This window comes from Homarus americanus, unplaced genomic scaffold (assembly GCF_018991925.1).
Source record: "Homarus americanus isolate GMGI-L3 unplaced genomic scaffold, GMGI_Hamer_2.0 scaffold30108, whole genome shotgun sequence".
In the NCBI taxonomy this organism is placed as follows: Eukaryota; Metazoa; Arthropoda; class Malacostraca; order Decapoda; family Nephropidae; genus Homarus; species Homarus americanus.
The window spans coordinates 10,520,459-10,541,920 of NW_024748109.1; the positions used below are offsets into that span (position 1 = coordinate 10,520,459).

General features: G+C 41.6%; 1 protein-coding gene across 1 annotated transcript in view; it reads left to right on the plus strand.

The window, feature by feature from the left end:
* The window catches only part of LOC121880004 (ATP-dependent RNA helicase DDX54-like), a 157,859-nt gene that overhangs the window by 72,538 nt on the left and 63,859 nt on the right, over positions 1–21,462 (plus strand). The window contains exons 11-13 of the mRNA XM_042386900.1: positions 1,412–1,541; positions 6,816–7,022; positions 19,447–19,608. Of these exons, the coding sequence (XP_042242834.1) occupies positions 1,412–1,541; positions 6,816–7,022; positions 19,447–19,608 (499 nt within the window). The remainder of the gene's footprint in view (positions 1–1,411; positions 1,542–6,815; positions 7,023–19,446; positions 19,609–21,462) is intronic.

The following is a 21,462-nucleotide window of genomic DNA, read 5'->3' on the forward strand; positions in this document are numbered from 1 at the left end:
TGGCTGCCTCCCTACATGTCAGTTGGTCAAATGGGATGAGTCTATCTGGCAATGTGATTGAAAATCTGGCTGGGAGAATTATTACAGTGCCACATAGTATGCGGTGATCACACTGATCACACTGGCGTTTACTGCATTGGTTGTGGCAATCGCATAGAAAGGGTTAATAAACAACATTAAACGAAACAATGTATAAGTGTTGACCAATATACGATCGATCAGTTGTACGATGTTAAAAAAATTAACACTATTTACTGCTGTGCGATGGCTAATGTCAGTTTTACGATGGTTGCTACCCAAATGCTTTTCCTGCATTGCCCCTGCTATGGAAAAGTGATATGCAATAACTCGCAATATTCCGAGATATGATGGCACAATCCTGGAATGGCGAAACTCGAGTGATCGAGTGATGAAGCTATTCTTTGTACATAAAATAATATACATATACTATACCAGTAAATGTGAGGAATAGATTAAAAAAAAATTACATTGCCATTTGGCAATTGTGTCACTACACATGGGACATGAGACAGAGAACAGCTGAAAAGCCCCACTCAACTCCCCCCTACCCTATTCTGTGTGATCCCGCACATATAAGAAAAGAGTTATTTTCTTGATGTTTTTGACCTTATATTTTTTTCAAGTTCTGTATGAAAGATTGTGTGTGTATGTAACAGAAAAAATTAAGAAAATTACTGATGTCTACCTGAAATTACGAGTTGAAAAATAACCACTCTGAGTGATAACTCTGGCTCTTCAGGTCTCAGGAATGGAACCTATATTTCTCCATATGTTATTAATATCAATATACGAGCAATCACCTGACAATGCCTTTTTTGAAGTCCCCAACCCCATCTTATAATGGTCAACAACTGTTTAGCATGGCAACATATATTGAGGTGTATTTGTGTTACTGTACTGTATGTATTTTCACTTATTATGTTTTTTATTAGCTTATAATTATTGTATAAACCAAAAATTTTCATTAAAGAAACAAATTTTGTAGAACTTTTGGCATTAGTATAAAACTTTTTTACCCTCCAGCTTTTATAGTGGGAGTGGGAGTCTGAAAATAAAAAGTTTTGTGAAGAGTTTTTCTGGAATGAATCCCTTTTGTAATTGGGGCTATGCTTGTTAATATGGGTAAGGTGTGCAACAGCCAAGTGGATACAGCATTCACCTCCTGTCCTAATAGTCAATGACTCATGTCCAAGTAATCCCCAGTTCATCTACACTGTAGCTGTAAAATTGGAAAAGTGAAGCAAGTTGAGCAGTGCCAGTTGTACATTACTGCTTCCTTTTGTACCAAAGACTTAGAATATATTCTACTGTATCTGCAGTATCCCTATCAAGCCTTTAAGCCTAGGGGATCTCCATTCACTTTTTCATAATAAAAGTAATTTAATTTCAGATTTGCACCCCACCCTCCAGATAAGAGCAAGAAAGATGATTGGAGTTATATGTATGGTTCTGTACCACAAACACTCTTGGATAATGAAGCTGAACAGATCATACACATGCACAAAACTTCAACAGAACTAGTAAGTACAATTTTAGCTGTTCTCAATTATACCCTGTCAGTTATAGTTGTGTACAGAACAGTCTAAGAAACAAGTATCTTCCCAGCTTTGGCCGATGAATATTGAGACCTGGCGGATTGTATTGAAATTATAACCACGACTACATCTAGTCAGTGGCTACGCCTTTCTAGTTACAAGCTTCAAGTTGTCCAATTAATGATTGTTCGAAATACAGTAGAAGTCCAAAAATCCGGACTGCTTGGGGATTGGGTCGGTCCGGATTTTTGGATTTTCCGGATTCTCAGGCGGTACTTTTAAAATTCAAATTTAAGGAGGAATAAAGAAGAGATGAACAGGTACATTTTGAGAGTTTATTCATAAGCAAGTAAAGCATGCTTCATTTATCAAAACGAGCAGTTTTAAAGAAAAATAAAGTCAACACTTGACAAAAATGTAAACAAACATTTTTCACTACGAAAAAAGGGGCGTGTAATGTTTGAAATCATGTTTAAAAATGAACATTGTAAAAGAAAAATTCAGTAAACAAATGAAAGCAGAATTTATTTTATACTAATTGCTTATTTATTTGTAGTTTATTAACGAAACATTTTCCTATAAATACAAAGTACAAAACAACAAATAAATTTTTATTCGTTGATTTCCACGACTTCTATATCGTCTGCTGCACTGCTTGTGGATGGAACACTTGCAACTTCTACTGCACTGCTTGACACTGCTTTCTTTAAATACTTTCGTATATCACCTTGTTTACGACTTTGTAATTTCTTTGTGATATGATTATTCTGCACCATGTGTGCCTGCATGACGTCTTGAAGACTGAAGCTATGGTTCTGTTCCACAAATTTAATAACTGTTTCAATGCCCTTTTCTGCAGCAGCCCAAGATATCTTTTCTTCAACTTTGTCGTCTTCTTCACCAGATTCTTCTGAACAATTTTCTTCAATCTTATCAGGAGTTGTAATACTTTGAATGATTTCTTGATCAGTGAAAGTGGCAGCAACTTCAATATCATCGTCAATGTGTATCCACTCTTCTATGTCAGCAGCATTAAGCTTGCGTAGAGGGTTGTCTTTCAGAGATAATTTAACAGTCTCCATCAGTTCTTGCACTTCAGATGCCCTCTGCTTTATGTGGAATCCTTCAAAATCTTTGTCTTGATCACACACTAGATCTGCAAACATCACTTTCGGCCACAACTTTCGCCACGCTCTTAAAAGTGTTTCACTCGTGACTGCATTCCATGCAGTCACTAGTGAAAATATTGCATCCTTGATCGTAAAACTACATTGAAATTCTGTAGGGTTGACATTCTTATTCATCATTTTCGTCATAAAATCATTTTTATAGTGACATTTAAAGTTCCTAATGACTCCTTGATCCATGGGTTGAATCAATGATGTTACGTTTGGTGGCAAGTAACATGCATAAATATTCCCGCAATCAGAGACTAATTTTGATTCATGCGGGTGGGCCCTACAGTTGTCGAGAAGTAGCAGGCACTTTGTATTTGCAGGCTTCCCCAATTTCCTTAAGTTCTGACGAACTGATGGAACAAAATCATGAACAAACCAATCGTGAAATATGTCTTTGTTCATCCAAGCACTCTTTTGGGCTTTATAGGTCACAGGCAAGTGCACAATTCCTTTAAAGGCCCGTGGGCGCTTAAATTTGCCAATCACCAAAAGCTTAATTTTATGCTGACCTGAAGCATTAGCACATACAAGAACGGTTAATCTTTCCTTATTAAGCTTAAAACCTGTTGCATTTCGTTCTTGGTTTCCAGCCAAAGTTTTTGTGGGCAAACACTTCCAGTAAACCCCTGTTTCATCAGCATTATAAATTTGATCGGCTGTGAGATCATAGTCATTTACAATTTTTTCAAATGTTGCACTATATTTTGTTGCTGCTTGTGTATCAGCCGACTGTCTTTCTCCAGCAATATCTAACTGTCTAATACCATGACGAGTCTTGAAATTCCTAAGCCATCCATCACTAAATGCGCACTCTGATTCAATGTTCATTTGCTCCTTAAAAGACTTTGCTTTGGCAATAAGCATCGGCCCAGAAATTGCCATACCTTCTGATCGTTTTAACAAAAACCATTCGTGCAACACTTTATCAAGATTTTCTAATTTGGGCCGATGTAAACTTTTTCTTTCAGCAATTTTATTGTAAGGCTCAGAAGAAGTTGTGAATTCTAGAATTTTATTCTTTGCCTTTTTTATATCATAAATTGTTGACTTTCCAATGTCGTATGTTTCCATTAGAACAGCATTGCTCACACCACGTTCTAGTTTCTTAAGTATTTCAAGTTTGTCACTCAATTTCAATGTGTTCTTCTTTCTCTTCACCCAACGAAGCTTATCTACTTTAGGAGCCATTATTATGGGCTTGTAAATGGAAAGAGTAGGACTCAAAATTACATACGTTGTCTCAGTTTGATTGCTTGTTTTTAAGTAGCGATCGAGTGGTCGCTTGTTGTCGCTGTGTAGCTGTGGCGTTCATGCATGCACACATACACAGTAACAGTCGTACCCAAGTTAACCTTCACACAGTGAGGTCCCAGGTACCCAGTGATAACGGCCCATGAGACCCAACAACAACCAGCGATGTGTTAATCCGTCTACGATAGGAAGGCCTAAGACCAAACCTCACTCATATAACACCATCTGTGAGGGAATTACTACACCACATGCCCCTCATAACACCATATGTGAGGGAATTACTACACCACATGTCCCTCATAACACCATCTGTGAGGGAATTACTACACCACATGTCCCTCATAACACCATATGTGAGGGAATTACTACACCACGTCAAGTCCCTCATAACACCATCTGTAAGGGAATTACTACACCACGTGAGGTCCCTCAACACCATCTGTGAGGGAATTACTACAACACGTAATGCCCCTCATAACACCATCTGTGAGGGAGTTACTACACCACGTGAGGCCTCTCATAACACCATCTGCGAGGGAATTACTACACCACGCCAGGTCCCTCATAACACCTTCTAAGGGAACTACTACACCACGTGAGGTCCTCCTAACACCATCTGGGAGGAAGTTACTACACTACAAGTTTGCTGTTCAACACCTACATTAATCTGTATGTTCACTGTATGTTCCTTTACCTTTCTCTAATGAAGGCTTTTGTTAAACTACCAATGTATGTAATGTCATTTATGTCCAATGTATATTTTCAGCCTTCGGGCTGCAGAATTTTTTCAATAAACCGTTAATAATTATTATTATTATTATTATTATTATTATTAAGATTTATAGTGCCTCAAATTTTACATTTCAGGACAAGCTAATTACAAAACTAGCAAAATTAGCTACCTATAATTTACAATTACTTTTATTATTAGAATTATGTAAATTAATTTTTTTAAAACAACTCCATTCATTCACGTAACCCACAAAAGCCCGCTAAATTTAAAAAGTTTGAAAGTTTTCGAAAAGTCCGGATTCTCGGGTGGTCCGTATTTTTGGCATCCGGATTTTTGGACTTTTACTGTAGTGGACTTACTATTCTCGTTGTGGAATACAGACACATACAGTAAGTCATCGCTTAATGTCGAGGTTACGTTCCTAAAAACGCGACGTTAAACGAAACAACGTAAAGCGGATCAATTTTCCCGATAAGAAATTGATAAAATATGGGAGTTATGTTCCTGAGCCTCCCTTTGCCCCATGAAATACATTACATATACAGAAAATCATTGCCATTTCTATATAAAAGGGTGCATACATATACAACTACTAAGTTTGTATTGGTACTCACCGATGGGCAGAGGTGGTAGAGCGAGTGTGTGGTGGGTAAGCAGAGGAGGAGGATGGCAGGAGGGGAGGACTATGGCGGGAGCGGAGGAGGAGGGTGGTGAGTCACTGAGACTGCGCCAAGCCGAGAGAGCATAGCGCGGCCAGATGAGAGAGGGTGATGCACCGTAAATGTAGTCTGTGACAACGCAAAACAACGTAGTATCGGATCACCGGGACGTTAAACGAATTTTTGGTCTCTAAAAGTTCAGCGACGTAGTACCGAAACAACGTTAAGCGGGACAATGTTAAGCACGGACTTACTGAATGCCTAAAAATGAATGATTATCGGAAAAAGTAAGTAATTATACAAATCAATAGCGTAACTGAACACTCCTTTCCTAGGCTCCATAGCCCTGCCAACTGTTTAATAATCATGCGTGTCAGATTGATCATCTTTTCTGCAATGTATTCATCAGAACTTGAGAAGATAATTGTTTCTTAGACTGTCCCTTCATTGATGAGCCCACGCTTTGAACTTAGGAGACATTTTGGTATGATCTTGAAAATTTTGTGATCATCAAAAGAATGATGGTGATGCTAAAATAAAACTGGTGTAGTGTATATCACATGTACTTTTCCGCTTGGAGGTAGTTAAGGCAGTGAAAATTGTTTAATGGAATATTCTGTTTAAAGTCACATCTGTATGAAATAAATGGTATGAAACAGTTACAAGTGTACAAGTTTCATCCACCTTTCAGAGAAATGGAAATGTATTCATTCTGTTTTTCCTGAACAAAACTTTCAAGTTCGACAACCTCAGAATGAGATGTCATGTTGTTGAACATCACAGTTTTTAAATGTATGATGAGTGAAAGGGAATGTGGGTCCCATATGCATGCTGCCTGTTAGCTACAGTGTGGATACAGCACACTGTATACTGAGCCTTCAGTACACAAGGAGGCAGCCTGGTCGGTACTGCACTGGATACCCATTTACGGTTGAGTGAACTGGGTGAATCTGGGAAACGAACCACCAACCCCTGGAACAAAAGGCAAGAGCATTTATCCACTCGACCACCATGCTCCTTATGATGAGTGGTATTGTCAACTTGTGGATGATTAGATATTCTCTCCATTATGCCTGAAAGGTTCCTCAAAGCTAAAACCAAATTTCCACCCATCCTCTCATAGAATAAGTTGTGTGGAGAAGCTTTTATATTCTTACTCTTATCTAACTTTATAGCCATTTATAGATATAGCTTGTGCGCAGCATTATCCATGGTATTTTTTAGTTTTTGAATGATATCTCCACATTTTCTTTTAATCATTTTCGCGGAGTTCTACCCTTCCTCTTTTACTTGACACACACACACACACACACACACACACACACACACACACACACATTGCAACTTTTAAAGAGAGAAATGACAATATTACAATGACAGTATGAGCATCAAACAAGTTTTAGGCACAATTAATTGTCATTTGACTTTTCTTTTCCAGACAAATATGCAAAATGTGATAAGCAATGCCTTCAAGCAGTATGTTAAGTCTCGACCAGCCCCCAGCAGCGAGAGTATTAAGCGCATGAAGGAGAGTCATTGGGTGTGCACTGTTGGTGTACATCCCCTTCTGATTGCTGACAGTATGGACATAGAAGAGCGACGCCTGGAAATGTTACATGCCTTGAAAACCCTTCAGCCTAAAGGAGTAATTATCTATAGAGAGAGATTTTCATTTTCTTCTTATGCTTAGTTCGAATGTGTCTTATGTACTTAGCAAACCTCTGGGTTGAAAACTCCTGTTTCCCAGAACTCCAGCTATGACTGGAACTAATCACAAAAGTAGTTTATGCCTTTGTTTCATATCCAGATACAGTAAGCCCCTAATATAACTGACAAACTGGGGAGAAGGCTGGTCTGTTAAAGCCAAAAGTCCGAAGTGACTATGATCTTTTTACCGTGCTTGAAGGACGGTTCACTTGCACAGTTTAGCCCTAAGAATGGTTGGTCCGCCCCCCTCTCCCCCACCACCAGGAGAAAAAAATTATATAACAAGCTTCACCGCCACTATCATTCTATTCCTCGTTGTTTAGTGGCTAACTATAATACCTCTCAGGCATATAACTCAATGACTGTCTTGTGTCAGGGGTGTGTAGTGCTGGTGTTCATGTGAGCTGAGCAGTGTAGCTGGTCACGTGTCCCCAATTATCCTACTTACAAATATTTATGGCACTTCATACTCTTGAAATTTAGGTATTTATAATAAATACAAGCATATATTGTTTTCATGCTTGTATGTTTTAAAATACCAAAATTCAGTAGTTGCATCAAGTGCCATAAATATTTACGCATAAGCAAAGTAAATTTCTCCAATCTCAGTCTGTGCTGCTGGCTGGCTACCTGCTGGAAAGTTGCCACATTTTTTATTTTACATTACAGTACTTAAAATTAAAAAAAAAATTAATACAGTAGATGATAAAAATAATACATGTGTGACTAATGTTAATTTGCCAAGCCAACCTTTTTAAAGCAATTTATTACATTAAAGAGTGTGTGGTTGTAGACTGATGGCTGATTCACCCACCGTGTGGGTGACAGCAACACACACAATGTAAGGTGGTCAAACTCACAAACTCAAAGTCGAATCTTGGAAATACAGTACATACTGTAACATACAGTACTTTTAATTCTGAAAAGTACTGATTTTTTAGTTTAGATAGATGGATTTACCGAGTTAAATTATCATTAATGAATTTTCCCTCCAAAACAGCTGATCGTTTCCGTTCTCCCTAACAATGTTGCCAGCACTCACCATATCTCAAGACTTCTTTGACACCTCCTGGTGGAGTGCCCTAGTCTTACAAATCTACGTCATAAGCACTTCTCCAAGTGCCGAGGGAGACAGGTCTTACCCTCTCTCTTTGATGCGGGGGGGGTGTATCATGAGAGGGGACATCCTCTCCTTTATGGAGGAAGCTGGCCTTCTACACAAGCTTTGGGCTTTATCTAATAACTTTTAATTGTTTTTTTTTTATAAAGTTCTATGCTATTTATTATTTATGTTTTTTACCTTGCATTATTTTATTTTAGTCTAAGCTTTTATTTTAATTCAGCAGCATATGGCCTAAACTGTTGCATCGCCAGGGATGTAATTACCACATTCAATTAATCAATCAATCACCATCTCTCAAGCACTGGATTTATCGATAATTCAAGTGACCCAGATCCCCTTGTGTAATTATAAATAGAATATTTTATGTGGCACCCAAGGCATGGTAACTGGGTATGAACAAACTGAGCAGAAAACAAACGAATATTCTAACACAAAAATTCGGAAATTGTCGAATACTGTTGTTAAAATATTCTGAACTTGGCTAATATAATGGACCTGAGAGTGTTATTTTTTCTTGAATGGACCTGAATCCGTAACATACAGTATGAACCTAGTCCAAACAGGTCAGAGGGTCCATTGAAGCAGGTGTCCATTATATCAGGGATTTACTGTAGTACAGTATCTAAAAATAAGCCCGAAGGATACAAGTTACTGCTAAAGGCAAAATGCAGTAAATCTCACCATCACACTAGTACTAGTTTGCTGAATCTTCATTGCTTGGCTACAGATTGCCATTTATGGGTCAGTTACCTGAAGTTCAAAGTATTTTAAGTACAGTAGAACGTCGATATAACACGAGATATATTCCAAGAGAGGTCGCTTTAAACCAAATTCGCACTAAATCGAAGTGTTGTTTCAATGGAATGATTTAATTTGGTACTTGAGAGTAACAAAATACTAAAAAGACTGAGAGTCTACCCAGATGCACCTCAGCCCATCTCCTAGAATAAACAAAACATTGTTTTTTGTAGTATTACCAGTATGTTAAAACAAACACTCATAAATCAACACAGCTAAAATTATGGGACGTGAAAGGGTCAGCTTACTAGCAATCAGCTGATGAGGGGGGGGGGAGGTGAGGTGATATCTTTGAAAGTTGATGCCAAGATCTAGTGCTTATTTATTTATCTGTCCTTAAGAGTGACTTTAAGTTTTTCTCTTATAAAATGTCACTGAACTGACATGTTTTAATTAATTTTATGATAAAGGGCTAAAATTTTTATCTCTTGTGCGAAATATATGACATTTATATTCAAATTATTCGCTGTCTTGCAAGGATTCTAGCAATGCAAATTATATTCTCCTAACTTTTGTCTGTGATATGAATTTTGACAGAGAGCGCACTTTTCAGTGATATTGTCAAATTAGAAATTTTGTAGATATGCAGAATCCTACAGTGAGTTCTGCTATTATGCGTGTTTTGACAATGCGAATTGGCTCTAACGCGATTTATGAATAGAGGAACGATATTTGTATAATGCGAACGATTGTTTGCTGTAACGCGATTTTTGCTTACTATTTCTCCAATTTTGTGGTATTAACTGTGAATATGGTAAAGAAGAATATCTCCAAGAAGCGTTCTGGTGATCGCATTCCCGGTGATGATCGTAAAAGAAAGGCTATAACCCTTGAAGAGAAGCTCGATGTTATCAACCTCAAAATAACCGTTCTCCCCCATCAAGTTATATTCATATTTTTTCAAGGTAAAGTGTTACATTTACTGTATGATTTCATTATTAGATATGAATGTAACATTTATTTAGACTGTGTTAGGCTAACTACTAAATTTTTTTCGATTTCGAGTAGTAATCTGCACCTAACCCTATTTTCTCCATAAGCCCTGTTATTTCTATTACGCGAATTTCTATAACACGATGTTTTACAAGAACACAACTATCGCGTTATAGCAGAACTGACTGTACCTTTCATTCATCAGCTGATGATTGCTTTGAGATTCTTTGCAATGAATAGTTTCCAGGTAAGAAATGTTCTCGTTACTGAATGAGTTATGGTAATGTGTTACAACACTTTCATGTTTAGGGTTCAAGAGGATCAAGAGGGTAAATGTTAAGAACGCTGACGCTTCTTTATTTTGAGTATTTTTCTTTAAGGAAAACTATTTTGATATATTTTCAATATAACTGAATCAATGCTGAGTGCTTTTTTATTTTAACTTATTAATAAAGGAAAGTCTTTTCTTAACACTACTAATAAGGGGGGTTAAAAGAACAGAAAGAAACCTACCTAACCGAACTGAACCTAGCCAAGTTACTGTTCAAGTTCTACTTGGTTACTGACAGCTCAATGAAACACATTCTTCACAGATGCAGTTTACTGGGAGAGGTCTGTACAATGGTGCAGCAGGAAACAATCTGTCTCACAAGGTAATACACGTGATCACGAAACCTCGTGCTATGTCATCTAACTACTCGGACATCCAACTTCATTCACGCCACTAGAGGACAGCACTCGTGCACACACTCATTCACGCCATACAGTGGTTCACTCGTTCGGCTCATTCGCATTACATAAACACCACAAACCTCCACCGAGACATTGGGGCCGACTTTTGGATCTACGATGTCTGACTTCATCTTTTCATCATCGCCGTAAGTCTGAGAATCCCATCGCATTTCCAGTCACTGTGTAACTCACCGGTGGCAGCCACTACGGCGTGGCAGGAGCTGCAGGCTTGAATGCTTCTCTGCACCTATGCATGGCGGTGGGCGCGGTGCAGGACTCTGGATGCTGTCTGGATCCGGTGGAGCCCTCGCCTCGGATGTAGATTCCAAGATGCTGTCTGGCACCAACGGACGATGGGGACAGAGGAACTTCCTGTTCCTCCACAGGATACGGCCACTTCCCATTTTGACAAGGTAATCCCAACAAGCTCCCCCACAACAACACCTACGTGGTCCCATCAACTACTCAGGTGGGCCTGCACGTCGAAGTAGGCGCCAAGGTGCAGCCGGGAGAGCTGTAGCGCCGTGGAGTCATGTCGTGATTTCGCCTTTCTTCTGAGGTGCTCAGTCCTGGAGTCACATTCATCAGCTGTGCGTTGCCACTCTAGAGCAAATGTGAACTGGGGACCTCCATCAGTCCTCAGGACGACGGGCACGCTCGTGTCTGCGAAAACAGACAGCAGGACACTGACAAGATGACACATATGGCCACCCGGTCATACGTTCGACATATACCAGATAGGTACAGCCAGCCACATGAAAGTAATCAGCAGAAACTGACTCAAACACTGTACTTGGTGGGTCGTCGTCCTGCCACAAGGGCTCGTTCTGCTGCTTAGGGAGGAGGGGACGGCATCGTGAACAACTAGAAACGACATTCTCAATGTCCTGGTCGATCCCTGGCCAGTAAGTATTTTGCCGAGCCCAATGTTTGGTGCGCTTTACCCCTTGATGACCATCATGCAGGTGTGACAGAGTCTCCCATCAAAGTCTGTAGGGTATAAGCAGCCGCGGCCATACACAATGAGGTCATCGTCTAGGGCCAGTTGGCTACGCATGGCCCAGTATGGCCGTTAGAGTGGTTCCAACTCGTAGTGGTGCTCAGGGAAGCCGGTGACAATTATGTCCCTCAGAGCAGCGTACCCCACATCCCGTGTCGCAGCAGCACGCACCTTCTCCAAGGTCTGGTCCTTGAGCGGTGCCAAACGACTGCCCCCCTCACAGATAGCATTGAGGGCAGACACCACAGCGGCGTGGGGGGATCCAAGTCATCATAGTCTGCAGGATCTTGAACTGGCACACAGGACAGCGCTTCAGGAACACAATGAGAAGTGCCCTTCTGCCAGCGCACTGTGAAGGAGTAACCACAAAGCTTTTCACGTATTCGCTACAGGCGAGGATTCTCAACTTCGCTGAGCAACTTCGTATTGAGGATTGGAACCAAGGGGCGGTGATCAACTCAATGACAGCATACCTTGACTTCGTGTCAGTGAGGAATCTTGATCCTCACTGGACGAGCTTTCACAACTCGCCATGTCTCTGGAGGAGAACAAAGCTGAATCCATACATCTGGATGCGTCAGTCTGCAGCGTAGTTGGTAACAACGGGTCAAAAAATGCCAGGACAGGTGGCGCTACCAAACATCCTTTCACCTTCTCAAAGGCTACATCATGTTGTGAGGACCAGTGCCATTCATTCCGGGGCTTCAGGAGGTCTCTAAGGGGCTGCGCGGCATCTGCTATCGCCGAGAAACCACCTAGTTGATTTGTGAGCTCCATGAATGACCTTAGGTCCGTGATGTTCTGTGGCCTAGGGAAATCTGCGATTGCCTTGACCTTCCGAGTGTCTGCGGTGTAACCTTGGGGCGAGATGGTGTAGCCACAGAAATTAACCTTGTTCCTTCCAAACATGAACTTTTCAGCATTCAGGGTGATACCAAACTGGTCACAATGTTGTATGATGGAGATAACGTGGGTGAAATGGTCTTTGTACGAGGTGCCATACGCCAAGATGTCGTCCACGATCTTGATCGTTTGAGGGATGTCACTGAGAGCTGATTGCCGCGTTGATTGTACTTGTCGCCAGACGAAACTAGCCCCATGACAACGCGCTTAAATTTTGAGCGGCCCCCAGGGCATTATGAAGCACGTGAAGTCCTGGTCCTCATCCGCAACCTTTACCTGGAAGTACCCCATTTTGGCATCCATGGTGGTGATCCAACATGCTCCTGATCCTATGGAAGCTACAGCATCTTGAGGGGACCACACAGGGTATGTTGGCCTTCGGACGTAACGATTAAGGCACATGAGGTCTACACACAGCCTCACTCCAGATGGTTTCTTCGCTACTGGGATGATAGGGTGGCACGAGGCTGTCGGGTAGTCCACCCTGACGATGATGTCCTTAGCAAGCTGGTCATCCAGCTGTGCTTTGATCTCCGCCCGCCAGCTGTAGGGAATCATGTTGGATGCTGCTACAGCAAATGGACGAGCATCGACGGTGAGCTGGATACACATGGGGCCTCCATCCATTTCCCACAGCGTTTGCGAAGCAGCGAAGACCATCGGAAAGGCTTCAACTATAGTGGCGGTGTGCTCTGCGCGCTATACTGGCGTGGGGTCATGTCTGTGCAGCCACCTGGGCAGCACCACCAGTGGAGTAGGCAATGACGCCCAAATCGCGATGGGAGGTTCACAGCTGCTTCGACCCACCTTCAACTTACTCTGCTAAACCGGCTGGATCTTTGCAGAAAAATCCTCTGGCAGGATACCAAGGGCAATTGAGTCGTACCAGCTTAATAGGGCTCCCTTCATTTCCTTACAACCGATACTACCGTCTTGGTGCATTTGTTTCCCAACTCCAGGTGTGATGGGAAGGTTCCCAAGCACGTGAGCGGATGGTGACCCGCTGCGAAGAGACCTGCACTATCTAGGGGTGCAGGGTGGACTGAGAAATACCCAGGGACTTAACCATGTCGAGCCCCATGACCGCTGCTTCGGCCCCGGAGTCGGGTGTCTAAACGACGGTGTCACAACCATGCAGGGTGGGTAGCGTCGACTACCACCTGTGGCCCCGGATACACTGACACTATTGGTGTAAACCCCCACCAGGAGCCAGTGAAGGGCTCTAGCAACATGCTTAGCCCCCGGGCCTCGTTTCGAGAACTGCTCCAGAGGATGCTTTGAAGCCTTGTCCCGTGAGACTCAAACGGGTTTCTGACACACAACAGCAAAATGGTCTCGTTTGCCGCAGTTCAAACAGTCTTTCTCCACAGCCTTGCACCTTTGCGTGTCCCTGCGACAGTCTTTGCCACACCTAAAGCATAAACCGGTCTTAACTTTTGCACTGGCACTCCGGTTTTGCTTGTACCGAGACACTTTGGCCAACGTATGACTCGCCAAGCCTCGAATCACTGCACTGCTCTCATTAGCATTTTCTGACGTTTGGCATTTGTTGAAAGCACTTTGCAATTTCAGGTCTTTCTCCTCAAGCATACGTTTTAATGCTTCCTCATCACGAGTACCGACAACAATCCGGTCACTAAGGCGATTGTCTTTACAAGATTCACAAAGTCACAGAAATTTGCTATTTCCTTCATAGCACACAGGAAGTCGTCAAACGTTTCACCCGGTTCTTGAACTCTTGAGTAGAAGTCCCTCCATTCCACGATGACGTTACGCTGTCCCCGAAGATATGCCTCCATCGCATCGAGGACAGGCTCCAACTCTGTGTCGTCAGCTACACCAATTCCTTAGCGAAGGATTCGAGTTCACTCATCGTCCAACACAGATGCAAGTGCTGCTCTCTGCTCGGATGGGGGCAGGGAGGATATCTTCGTCAATGTCACATGCCCCTTAAAACTTGTGGTACCAGGCATCAAACTCCCGTAGTGAAGCCGAGGACGACAAGTGTGGGGCAGGTGCGGCGCCGAAGGGAAACTTGGCCTGCCATGGAGCACTGCTGCTCGTGGCAGCTGTGCCACTTGTAGTCGTTGTGCTGTGGTGACTGGGCTCCTGTTGAGAGACCACATGCTCCAGGATTTGGCTCATGCCTTCTTCCCTACGCTGGGATTCTTCCTGGGCTTGCTCCTGCTGCATCAGGAGCGCCGTCAGCTGTTCCAGTTGCTTCTCCATCTTGAATACGTAGAAACAAGCCGCTATAGACAAGCACTGGATCCTACTCACTGCACCATTGTTCAAGTTCTACTTGGTTACTGACTGCTCAATGAAGCACAGTCTTCACAGATGCAGTTTACTGGGAAAGGTCTGTACAGTGGTGCAGCAGGAAACAATCTGTCTCGCAGGGTAATACACATGATCAAGAAACCTCTTGCTATGTCATCTAACTACTCGGACACCCAACTTCATTCACACCGCCAGGTGGCAGCACTCATGCACACTTCACTCACACCACTAGAGGACAGCACTTGTGCACACGCTCATTTACGCCGTACAGTGAGCGGTTCACTCGCTCGGCTGAACCTAGCCAGGTTACTATGCCCTGCATTGATTCATCTTGCATTGGTTATGAATATTGACACCTGTCCCAGATTTTATCTACAATTTGTATGTAATTGTCCTTCCTCTATGAATTTCTTTGTTATCATATAGCAACAGTCATAATTGCCGCCTTAATCTTGTAAACATTACTCTCGATGGTGATTGGTTGTCATAATGGTGTAACTGAAATGTGATTGGCTGGAATTTCAGTGATTGAATCTTTGCTCGTAATTGAAGAAAGTGCAACAGATTATCCGATCCAGGGTTCAAGCCATTGTTCTGAATATGGGTAATCCATTGCAGGAAATCTCGGATCGAGGAATCCCGATTCGCATGCCTGAGCCGAGCTCAAATCCCAGGCTCGAACCACCATTCTGAATTCGGGCCCTAGGGTCTGGCAGAGTTGATTTATTCATTGTTATTGATCTGAGCACCCTTCTTTCTATCCTTGGACAGTCTATCTCAAATGAGGAAGGATACACCTTCTGAAATTGCCCTGTGCCTCTGGAAAAAATGGGGAAGGAGAAGTCTGGAATCCTATTTTGAGCCAGTGTTTAATGAATACATAACCACCACAGCATAACACTGCCTTCACTTTATATGTATTTTTGTGAATTCAAGTTTGCCTACCAAACACACATAACTTCGTAGCTGACCACAACAGAGAACGCTCAAGGTCATTTCGACTGCTGTATGTTTTTTCTCTTTTATTGAGATATCATGTGTGGTTTGCTGTTTGCATATCAGATGGTATTACATATAAGTAAGAATTGACCTTGCATTTTCATTGTGTTGGTTTATTAACTCATCTCTTCTGAGACCATAGCAAGTACAATATGTTTACTATAAGTGGTTAGCCTTACTACCTGTGAGGTTGGAATTTTGACATGAGGAATTGTATCAGGTGAATCTGGCTTATGAGCACAGGATGGCTGTTGGCCAAGTTTGTTTTTGTATGATCCAGTATGGGATTGGATAAACCTTTATGTTAAAAGTTGCAACAATTCACAATAATTCACTTTGATTAGAAATCAGAGAGCAACCTCAGCAAGTGCCCCTTTCATTTTAGGCAGATTGTATAGGAGTAAAAGGAAGGGTGATTGATTAGATTATAGTTATAACATATGAGCCCAAGGGTCCTAGGGAATAAGCTCAAGAAACCCCTATTAAGTCACCCACTATTAGTGTGGACTTCTTGTCTATGAGCTCTACCACAAGAAGGAAATTCAAGATCAACACAAAAGCAAATAGACACACATTTTTCCTCCCTGTCTTTTTGTTTATTTATTCCTGTTGCTGTTAATTATATTATGGCACTACCTTTCCACAACAACGTCCCAAATCTGTTTTATCTATGTCATTTCACAAAAGTTAATATCCCCCATCAGTAGAACTTCCTTCCCCCAAAATTCTTTGACGTTATGCCCTCCACATATTTACACACTACAGTAAGTCCTCTCTTAACTTCTGGGTTACGTTCCTGAAAACACGACGTTATACGAAACAACATTAAGCAGATAAATTTTCCCCATAAGAAATAGATGAAATACGAGTTACGTTCCTGAGCCTCCCTTTCCCCATGAAATACATTACATATACAAAAAATCATTGCCATTTCTATAGAAAATAGTGCATGCATATACAACTACTAAGTTTGTATGGGTACTCACCGATGGGCAGAGGTGGTAGAGCGAGTATGTGGTGGGTAGTGAAGCTGAGAAGGCTGATGGCGGGAGCGGAGGAGGGTGGTGATTCACTGAGACTCTGCGGCTGCCTCCTTCTCCTCCTGCACTGACTGGGGTTCTTCCGCCGCTGCTTGCTCCTCCTCGGCTGCCAGCTGCTGTTAAGATGTGCTGCTGCTTCTGCCGTCCTGCGACGAAAAAATGAATCCAGTGTTGACCGCTTGGTGCTACTCTTCTTCTTCTCCTTATACATCTCAGTGTAACAACCAAGACTTTCATCAATGCTGCGTTGAATCTTTGAGCTACGTTCTATGTTTAGGTCGTCATCTACAAGGATTTGCATACTTTGCTGGATCATGTTGAATGCTTCTGCCATCCTCTTGGGAGTTAGCATTCGTTGAGGTTCTTCTTCTTCATCTTCGTCTTCAACGGGACTGTGTTCTGTTAGTTGTTGCAAATCCTCATTGGTGAGCTCTCCTGTATGAGATGCCTGGACATCCTCAATATCCTCTGATTCCAACTCATCAAAGCCTGCCTGTCTAGCCAAACTTAGGATATCCCTATTCACTGCTGGGACTAAGTCCGTGAATCTCTTAAAACTGTTGACTCACTCGGGCCACAATTTACCCCACACACCATTCAGGCAACTTTGTGACACCTCTTCCCATGCCTTGCCAATGTAGTGAATTGCATGAAGAATGTTGAAGCCACGCCAATATTCTCGGATCGTTGTTTTATTATCTCCGTCTGTAGCCTTGAGCAGCTGGACCATGGTACGGCATAAATTATACGCCTTGAATGCGGCAATGACGCCTTGGTCCATAGGCTGCATCAGTGCTGTCGTGTTGGGAGGCTGGAATACAACTTTTACACTGTCATGCAAGTCGTCGAGATTGGGAGGATGAGCTGGAGCATTGTCAAGTATCAGAAGAATTTTGAAGTCAAGTTTCTCCTTGGCACAGTATTCCTCATTGCACGGTTGGCGTACACGATTAACCACTGGCTAAATATGGCACCAGTTATCCATGCCTTCTTGTTTGCCTTGTAAATGACAGGAAGGTGATCCTTAGAATGACCTTTCGGGGCCCGTGGGTTAGCTGAGCTAGAAATCAGCATAGGCTTCAGCTTGAAGTCGCCGGCAGCGTTCGCACCAAGCATCAGTGTCAAGCGGTCTTTTTCCGCTTTAAAACCTGGCGCTCTTTTCTCCTCCTTGGAGGTATAGGTCCTCTCAGGCATCCTCTTCCGAAAGAGACCAGTCTCATCCACATTGAAGACTTGCTTCGATGAGTAGCCTCCTTCCTGGATAATCCGTTTCAATTCTGGCAGGAATGTTTCGGCAACAACCGTGTCTGAACTGGCAGCTTCACCAGTCATCTTAATATGGTGGAAGTTATAACGATGCTTAAATCATTGAAACCATCCTCTGCTGGCCGTAAAGTTCTCTTCCTTCAATTCTTCGCCCTCTTCTGCCTTTAAGTCGTCAAACGGGGATCTGGCCTTATGCTGGATAACCATAAGGCTCACAGGGGCATTGCATTGATTCTGATCCTCCATCCACATTGCCAGCATCTTTTTCACCTTTTCTCTCACAGTGCTTCAACTACAAGTTGTCTTAGTAGCACTCAGAGAAGAACCACTTCCAGCACTAACCTTAATCTTGTCGGCATTGGTCCGGATAGTACGCACCATTGTGGGGGTTAGACCAAGCACAACGGCCATGTCCACAACACGTTCCCTTTTTTCAAAACGGGTCCAATACATCCATTTTCGTAGCCAGGGTAGTGCTCTTACCTTGCCTCTTCACTACACTATCACTTGATGGGCGCTTGGAAGCCATTTCGAATGGTTAGATTACAGTTTTAGAGCAGAAACACTTAAGCACACATGAATGATGTGAAGTCAAAACAAAAACTGGCTCGGCGTCACTTGGGGACGCTGTGACGTTCCGCGAGTGAGGGGAGCGTGTCGAGCCGAGAGAGTGTAGCGCGGCCAGACAAGAGCGCCATAGAAAGTAGTCTGTGACGACACAAAACGGCGTAGTATCGGATCACCGGGACGTTAAACGAATTTTTGGTCTCTAAAGCTTAGCAGCGTAGTACCGAAACAACGTTAAGCGGGAAGCGTTATACAAGGACTTACTGTACTAAATATCCATCATTCACTTCCAGCACATCCTTCATTCCATCCGTCTGCCTCCTTCTTAGTCTTCCCTTCTACCATCCTCCTCTGAGTGATATATTATTTTACCATTCTTCCAATTCCCAATTTCTCACTATGCCCATACTGTCTGAGCAAACTCTGGTCAGTTTTGTCTGACACTTCTTTCACTTCCATATCTAATTCTCATATTTCATATTCTCTTGTGTATGTCATTTATGTTCAAATTTGTTTCTTCTACTCGCGTCCAGAGTCCATGCTTCACACCCACAAAGTAATATTGGCTCAATGATTATCCCGAATATATCCCAATCCTTGCTTCCTGTGACCCATTAGGAATGCAGCGCAGGTATACAGTACACTGTGTTAGGTATTGTCCAGTTTTTTTTTCTATCATTCTATTCACAGATAATTAATCTGTCACTTTGATTTATTGCAGACGGTTTTTGAAATGATTAAAACCCGTAAAGATGCAAACACACAAGTAATAAAAAATATGAAAGAAAAGCGGGGGTACGATGAAAAAAGGATTGAGGCCTTTCACAAGAACTTGCAGGCCAAACAAACTGCCAAGGAAGAAAAGGAAGCTTCATCAAAACAGGTGAGGGGTGAGCCACTCCAGCTATTTCACACTGTTATTGTTGAGTGGGATGAAATATTTCCCTAATTTTGTGAAGATTCTTTGTCCTCATACAACCATTAATGATCTTAATCTTGTTTTATACTGTACATCTTAAATTAGTACAGTTATAACAACCATAATATTTGCTCTTGTGGGGCCTTGTTATGCACTGCAATTAATGCTTGAAATTTAAATATAATAGAACTTCCATAATGCAGAATAATTGGAACTCTACCTTTGTCAATGTAAGGCAAATTCCATATTATGATTAATTGTGTTTGCCACCTTCAATGAAGTTGACATGATTTACTATACCATAGTTGTATTTTATCTACTGTTTTTGTACCTGTATACAGCATTGATGTTATGCAACTTTTTTCATACAGTATTAATATTTTGCCACTTTTTACACACAGTATTAATATTTTGCAACTTTTTACATACATTACTGTATTAATGTCTTGCAACTTTTTACATACAGTACTGTATTAATGTTTTGCATTTTTTTACATTTAGTCCAGTATTAATGTTTAGCAGCAATTATTTTATTAAGCCAATGAGGTAGGTGAGATGAGGCTTCCAGGTTTGTTGCAATTTATCAGTTGTTTTTGTATCCTCCCAAATTCGTTCGATACTGGGAGGGTTTACTGTACAGGGGGTATAGGCATCCCTCGAGTTATGGTTGGTCTACAATCTGAGAAATGGTCCTTAACTCAATACTACAGGTATCCTTCGTTATCCAAATGAATTAGGTTCCTTGAAAGCCATTCAGATAGTGACTATACAAATAATGACTAATAAGAGAACAAATGGGGGGAAAATAGGTGCTCAGCTCTGCAACAACAAGAAACCCTACTGTACTGTACTGTATAGTAATTGCTAAGCTGAACAAGATATACTCCACAGTTGGTACATTATCTAATTGCAGGGCAGTCAGGGCTCAACAAAGGGTGTGTGGAGGAATGGGCTGACTTGAATTTTAATTGATTTGAATTTTGGACATAGATCACATTCACATATTGAAAATGATGTGTAAGAATAAAAAATTTGAATAATAAGGGATACCTTTGCCTATTTTTCCATAGACCTCCATTATGTAATTGGAAATACATTCTACCTGTACAGACAAATTTTCTGTACAAAACACACTAATGACACTTTTTAAGTACAGGCAGTCTCCGGGTTACAAATGAGTTTTGTTCCTACTGGCATTCTTAAGTCTAAAATGTACTTAGTCAAAACACCTACCCTATGTGCATACCATACTTGAAGAACAATGTTTAAAATTTCACTACATCATAGCCCAAGTAATTATATAATGTACTTCTAAATCAATTAATTGAAAAGAAAAGAAGAAATAGAATGACAAAATACAGTAAATGAAAGTAAAAAATAACTTATCGGGTAAAGGTAGTAGCTAGTACACAGCTATCAAACAGGGAGGTACTACTGTCTGGGAAGATTATGTAATCATAATTTATTGTCTAATGTGCCTGGGTGGGCTAATTCCCGTTAAAAAAAAGTAAATTTAATGTTTAACGTTATGGGACCTCGTTTGCATCAGCGGCTATTCATAAGTTGGATGTATGTAATGTTGAATTGAAATACTGTATAATATTTTTTTTATATATGTACAGTTGCCTCTATATGAAAGTACCACACCCTGGGGGGAGTGTGAAGGCACAGGTACAAGATGTGGCAATGCAGCTTGCCCGGTTTATCAGTTCCCCGTAGTTCAGAACTAGTCACTCACCCTTGGCTAAATAACTACACTATACTGCGTAACGTGTAATAAGGGTTTGTTTATTTGTTTACCTGCTTTATTGTCTGTAT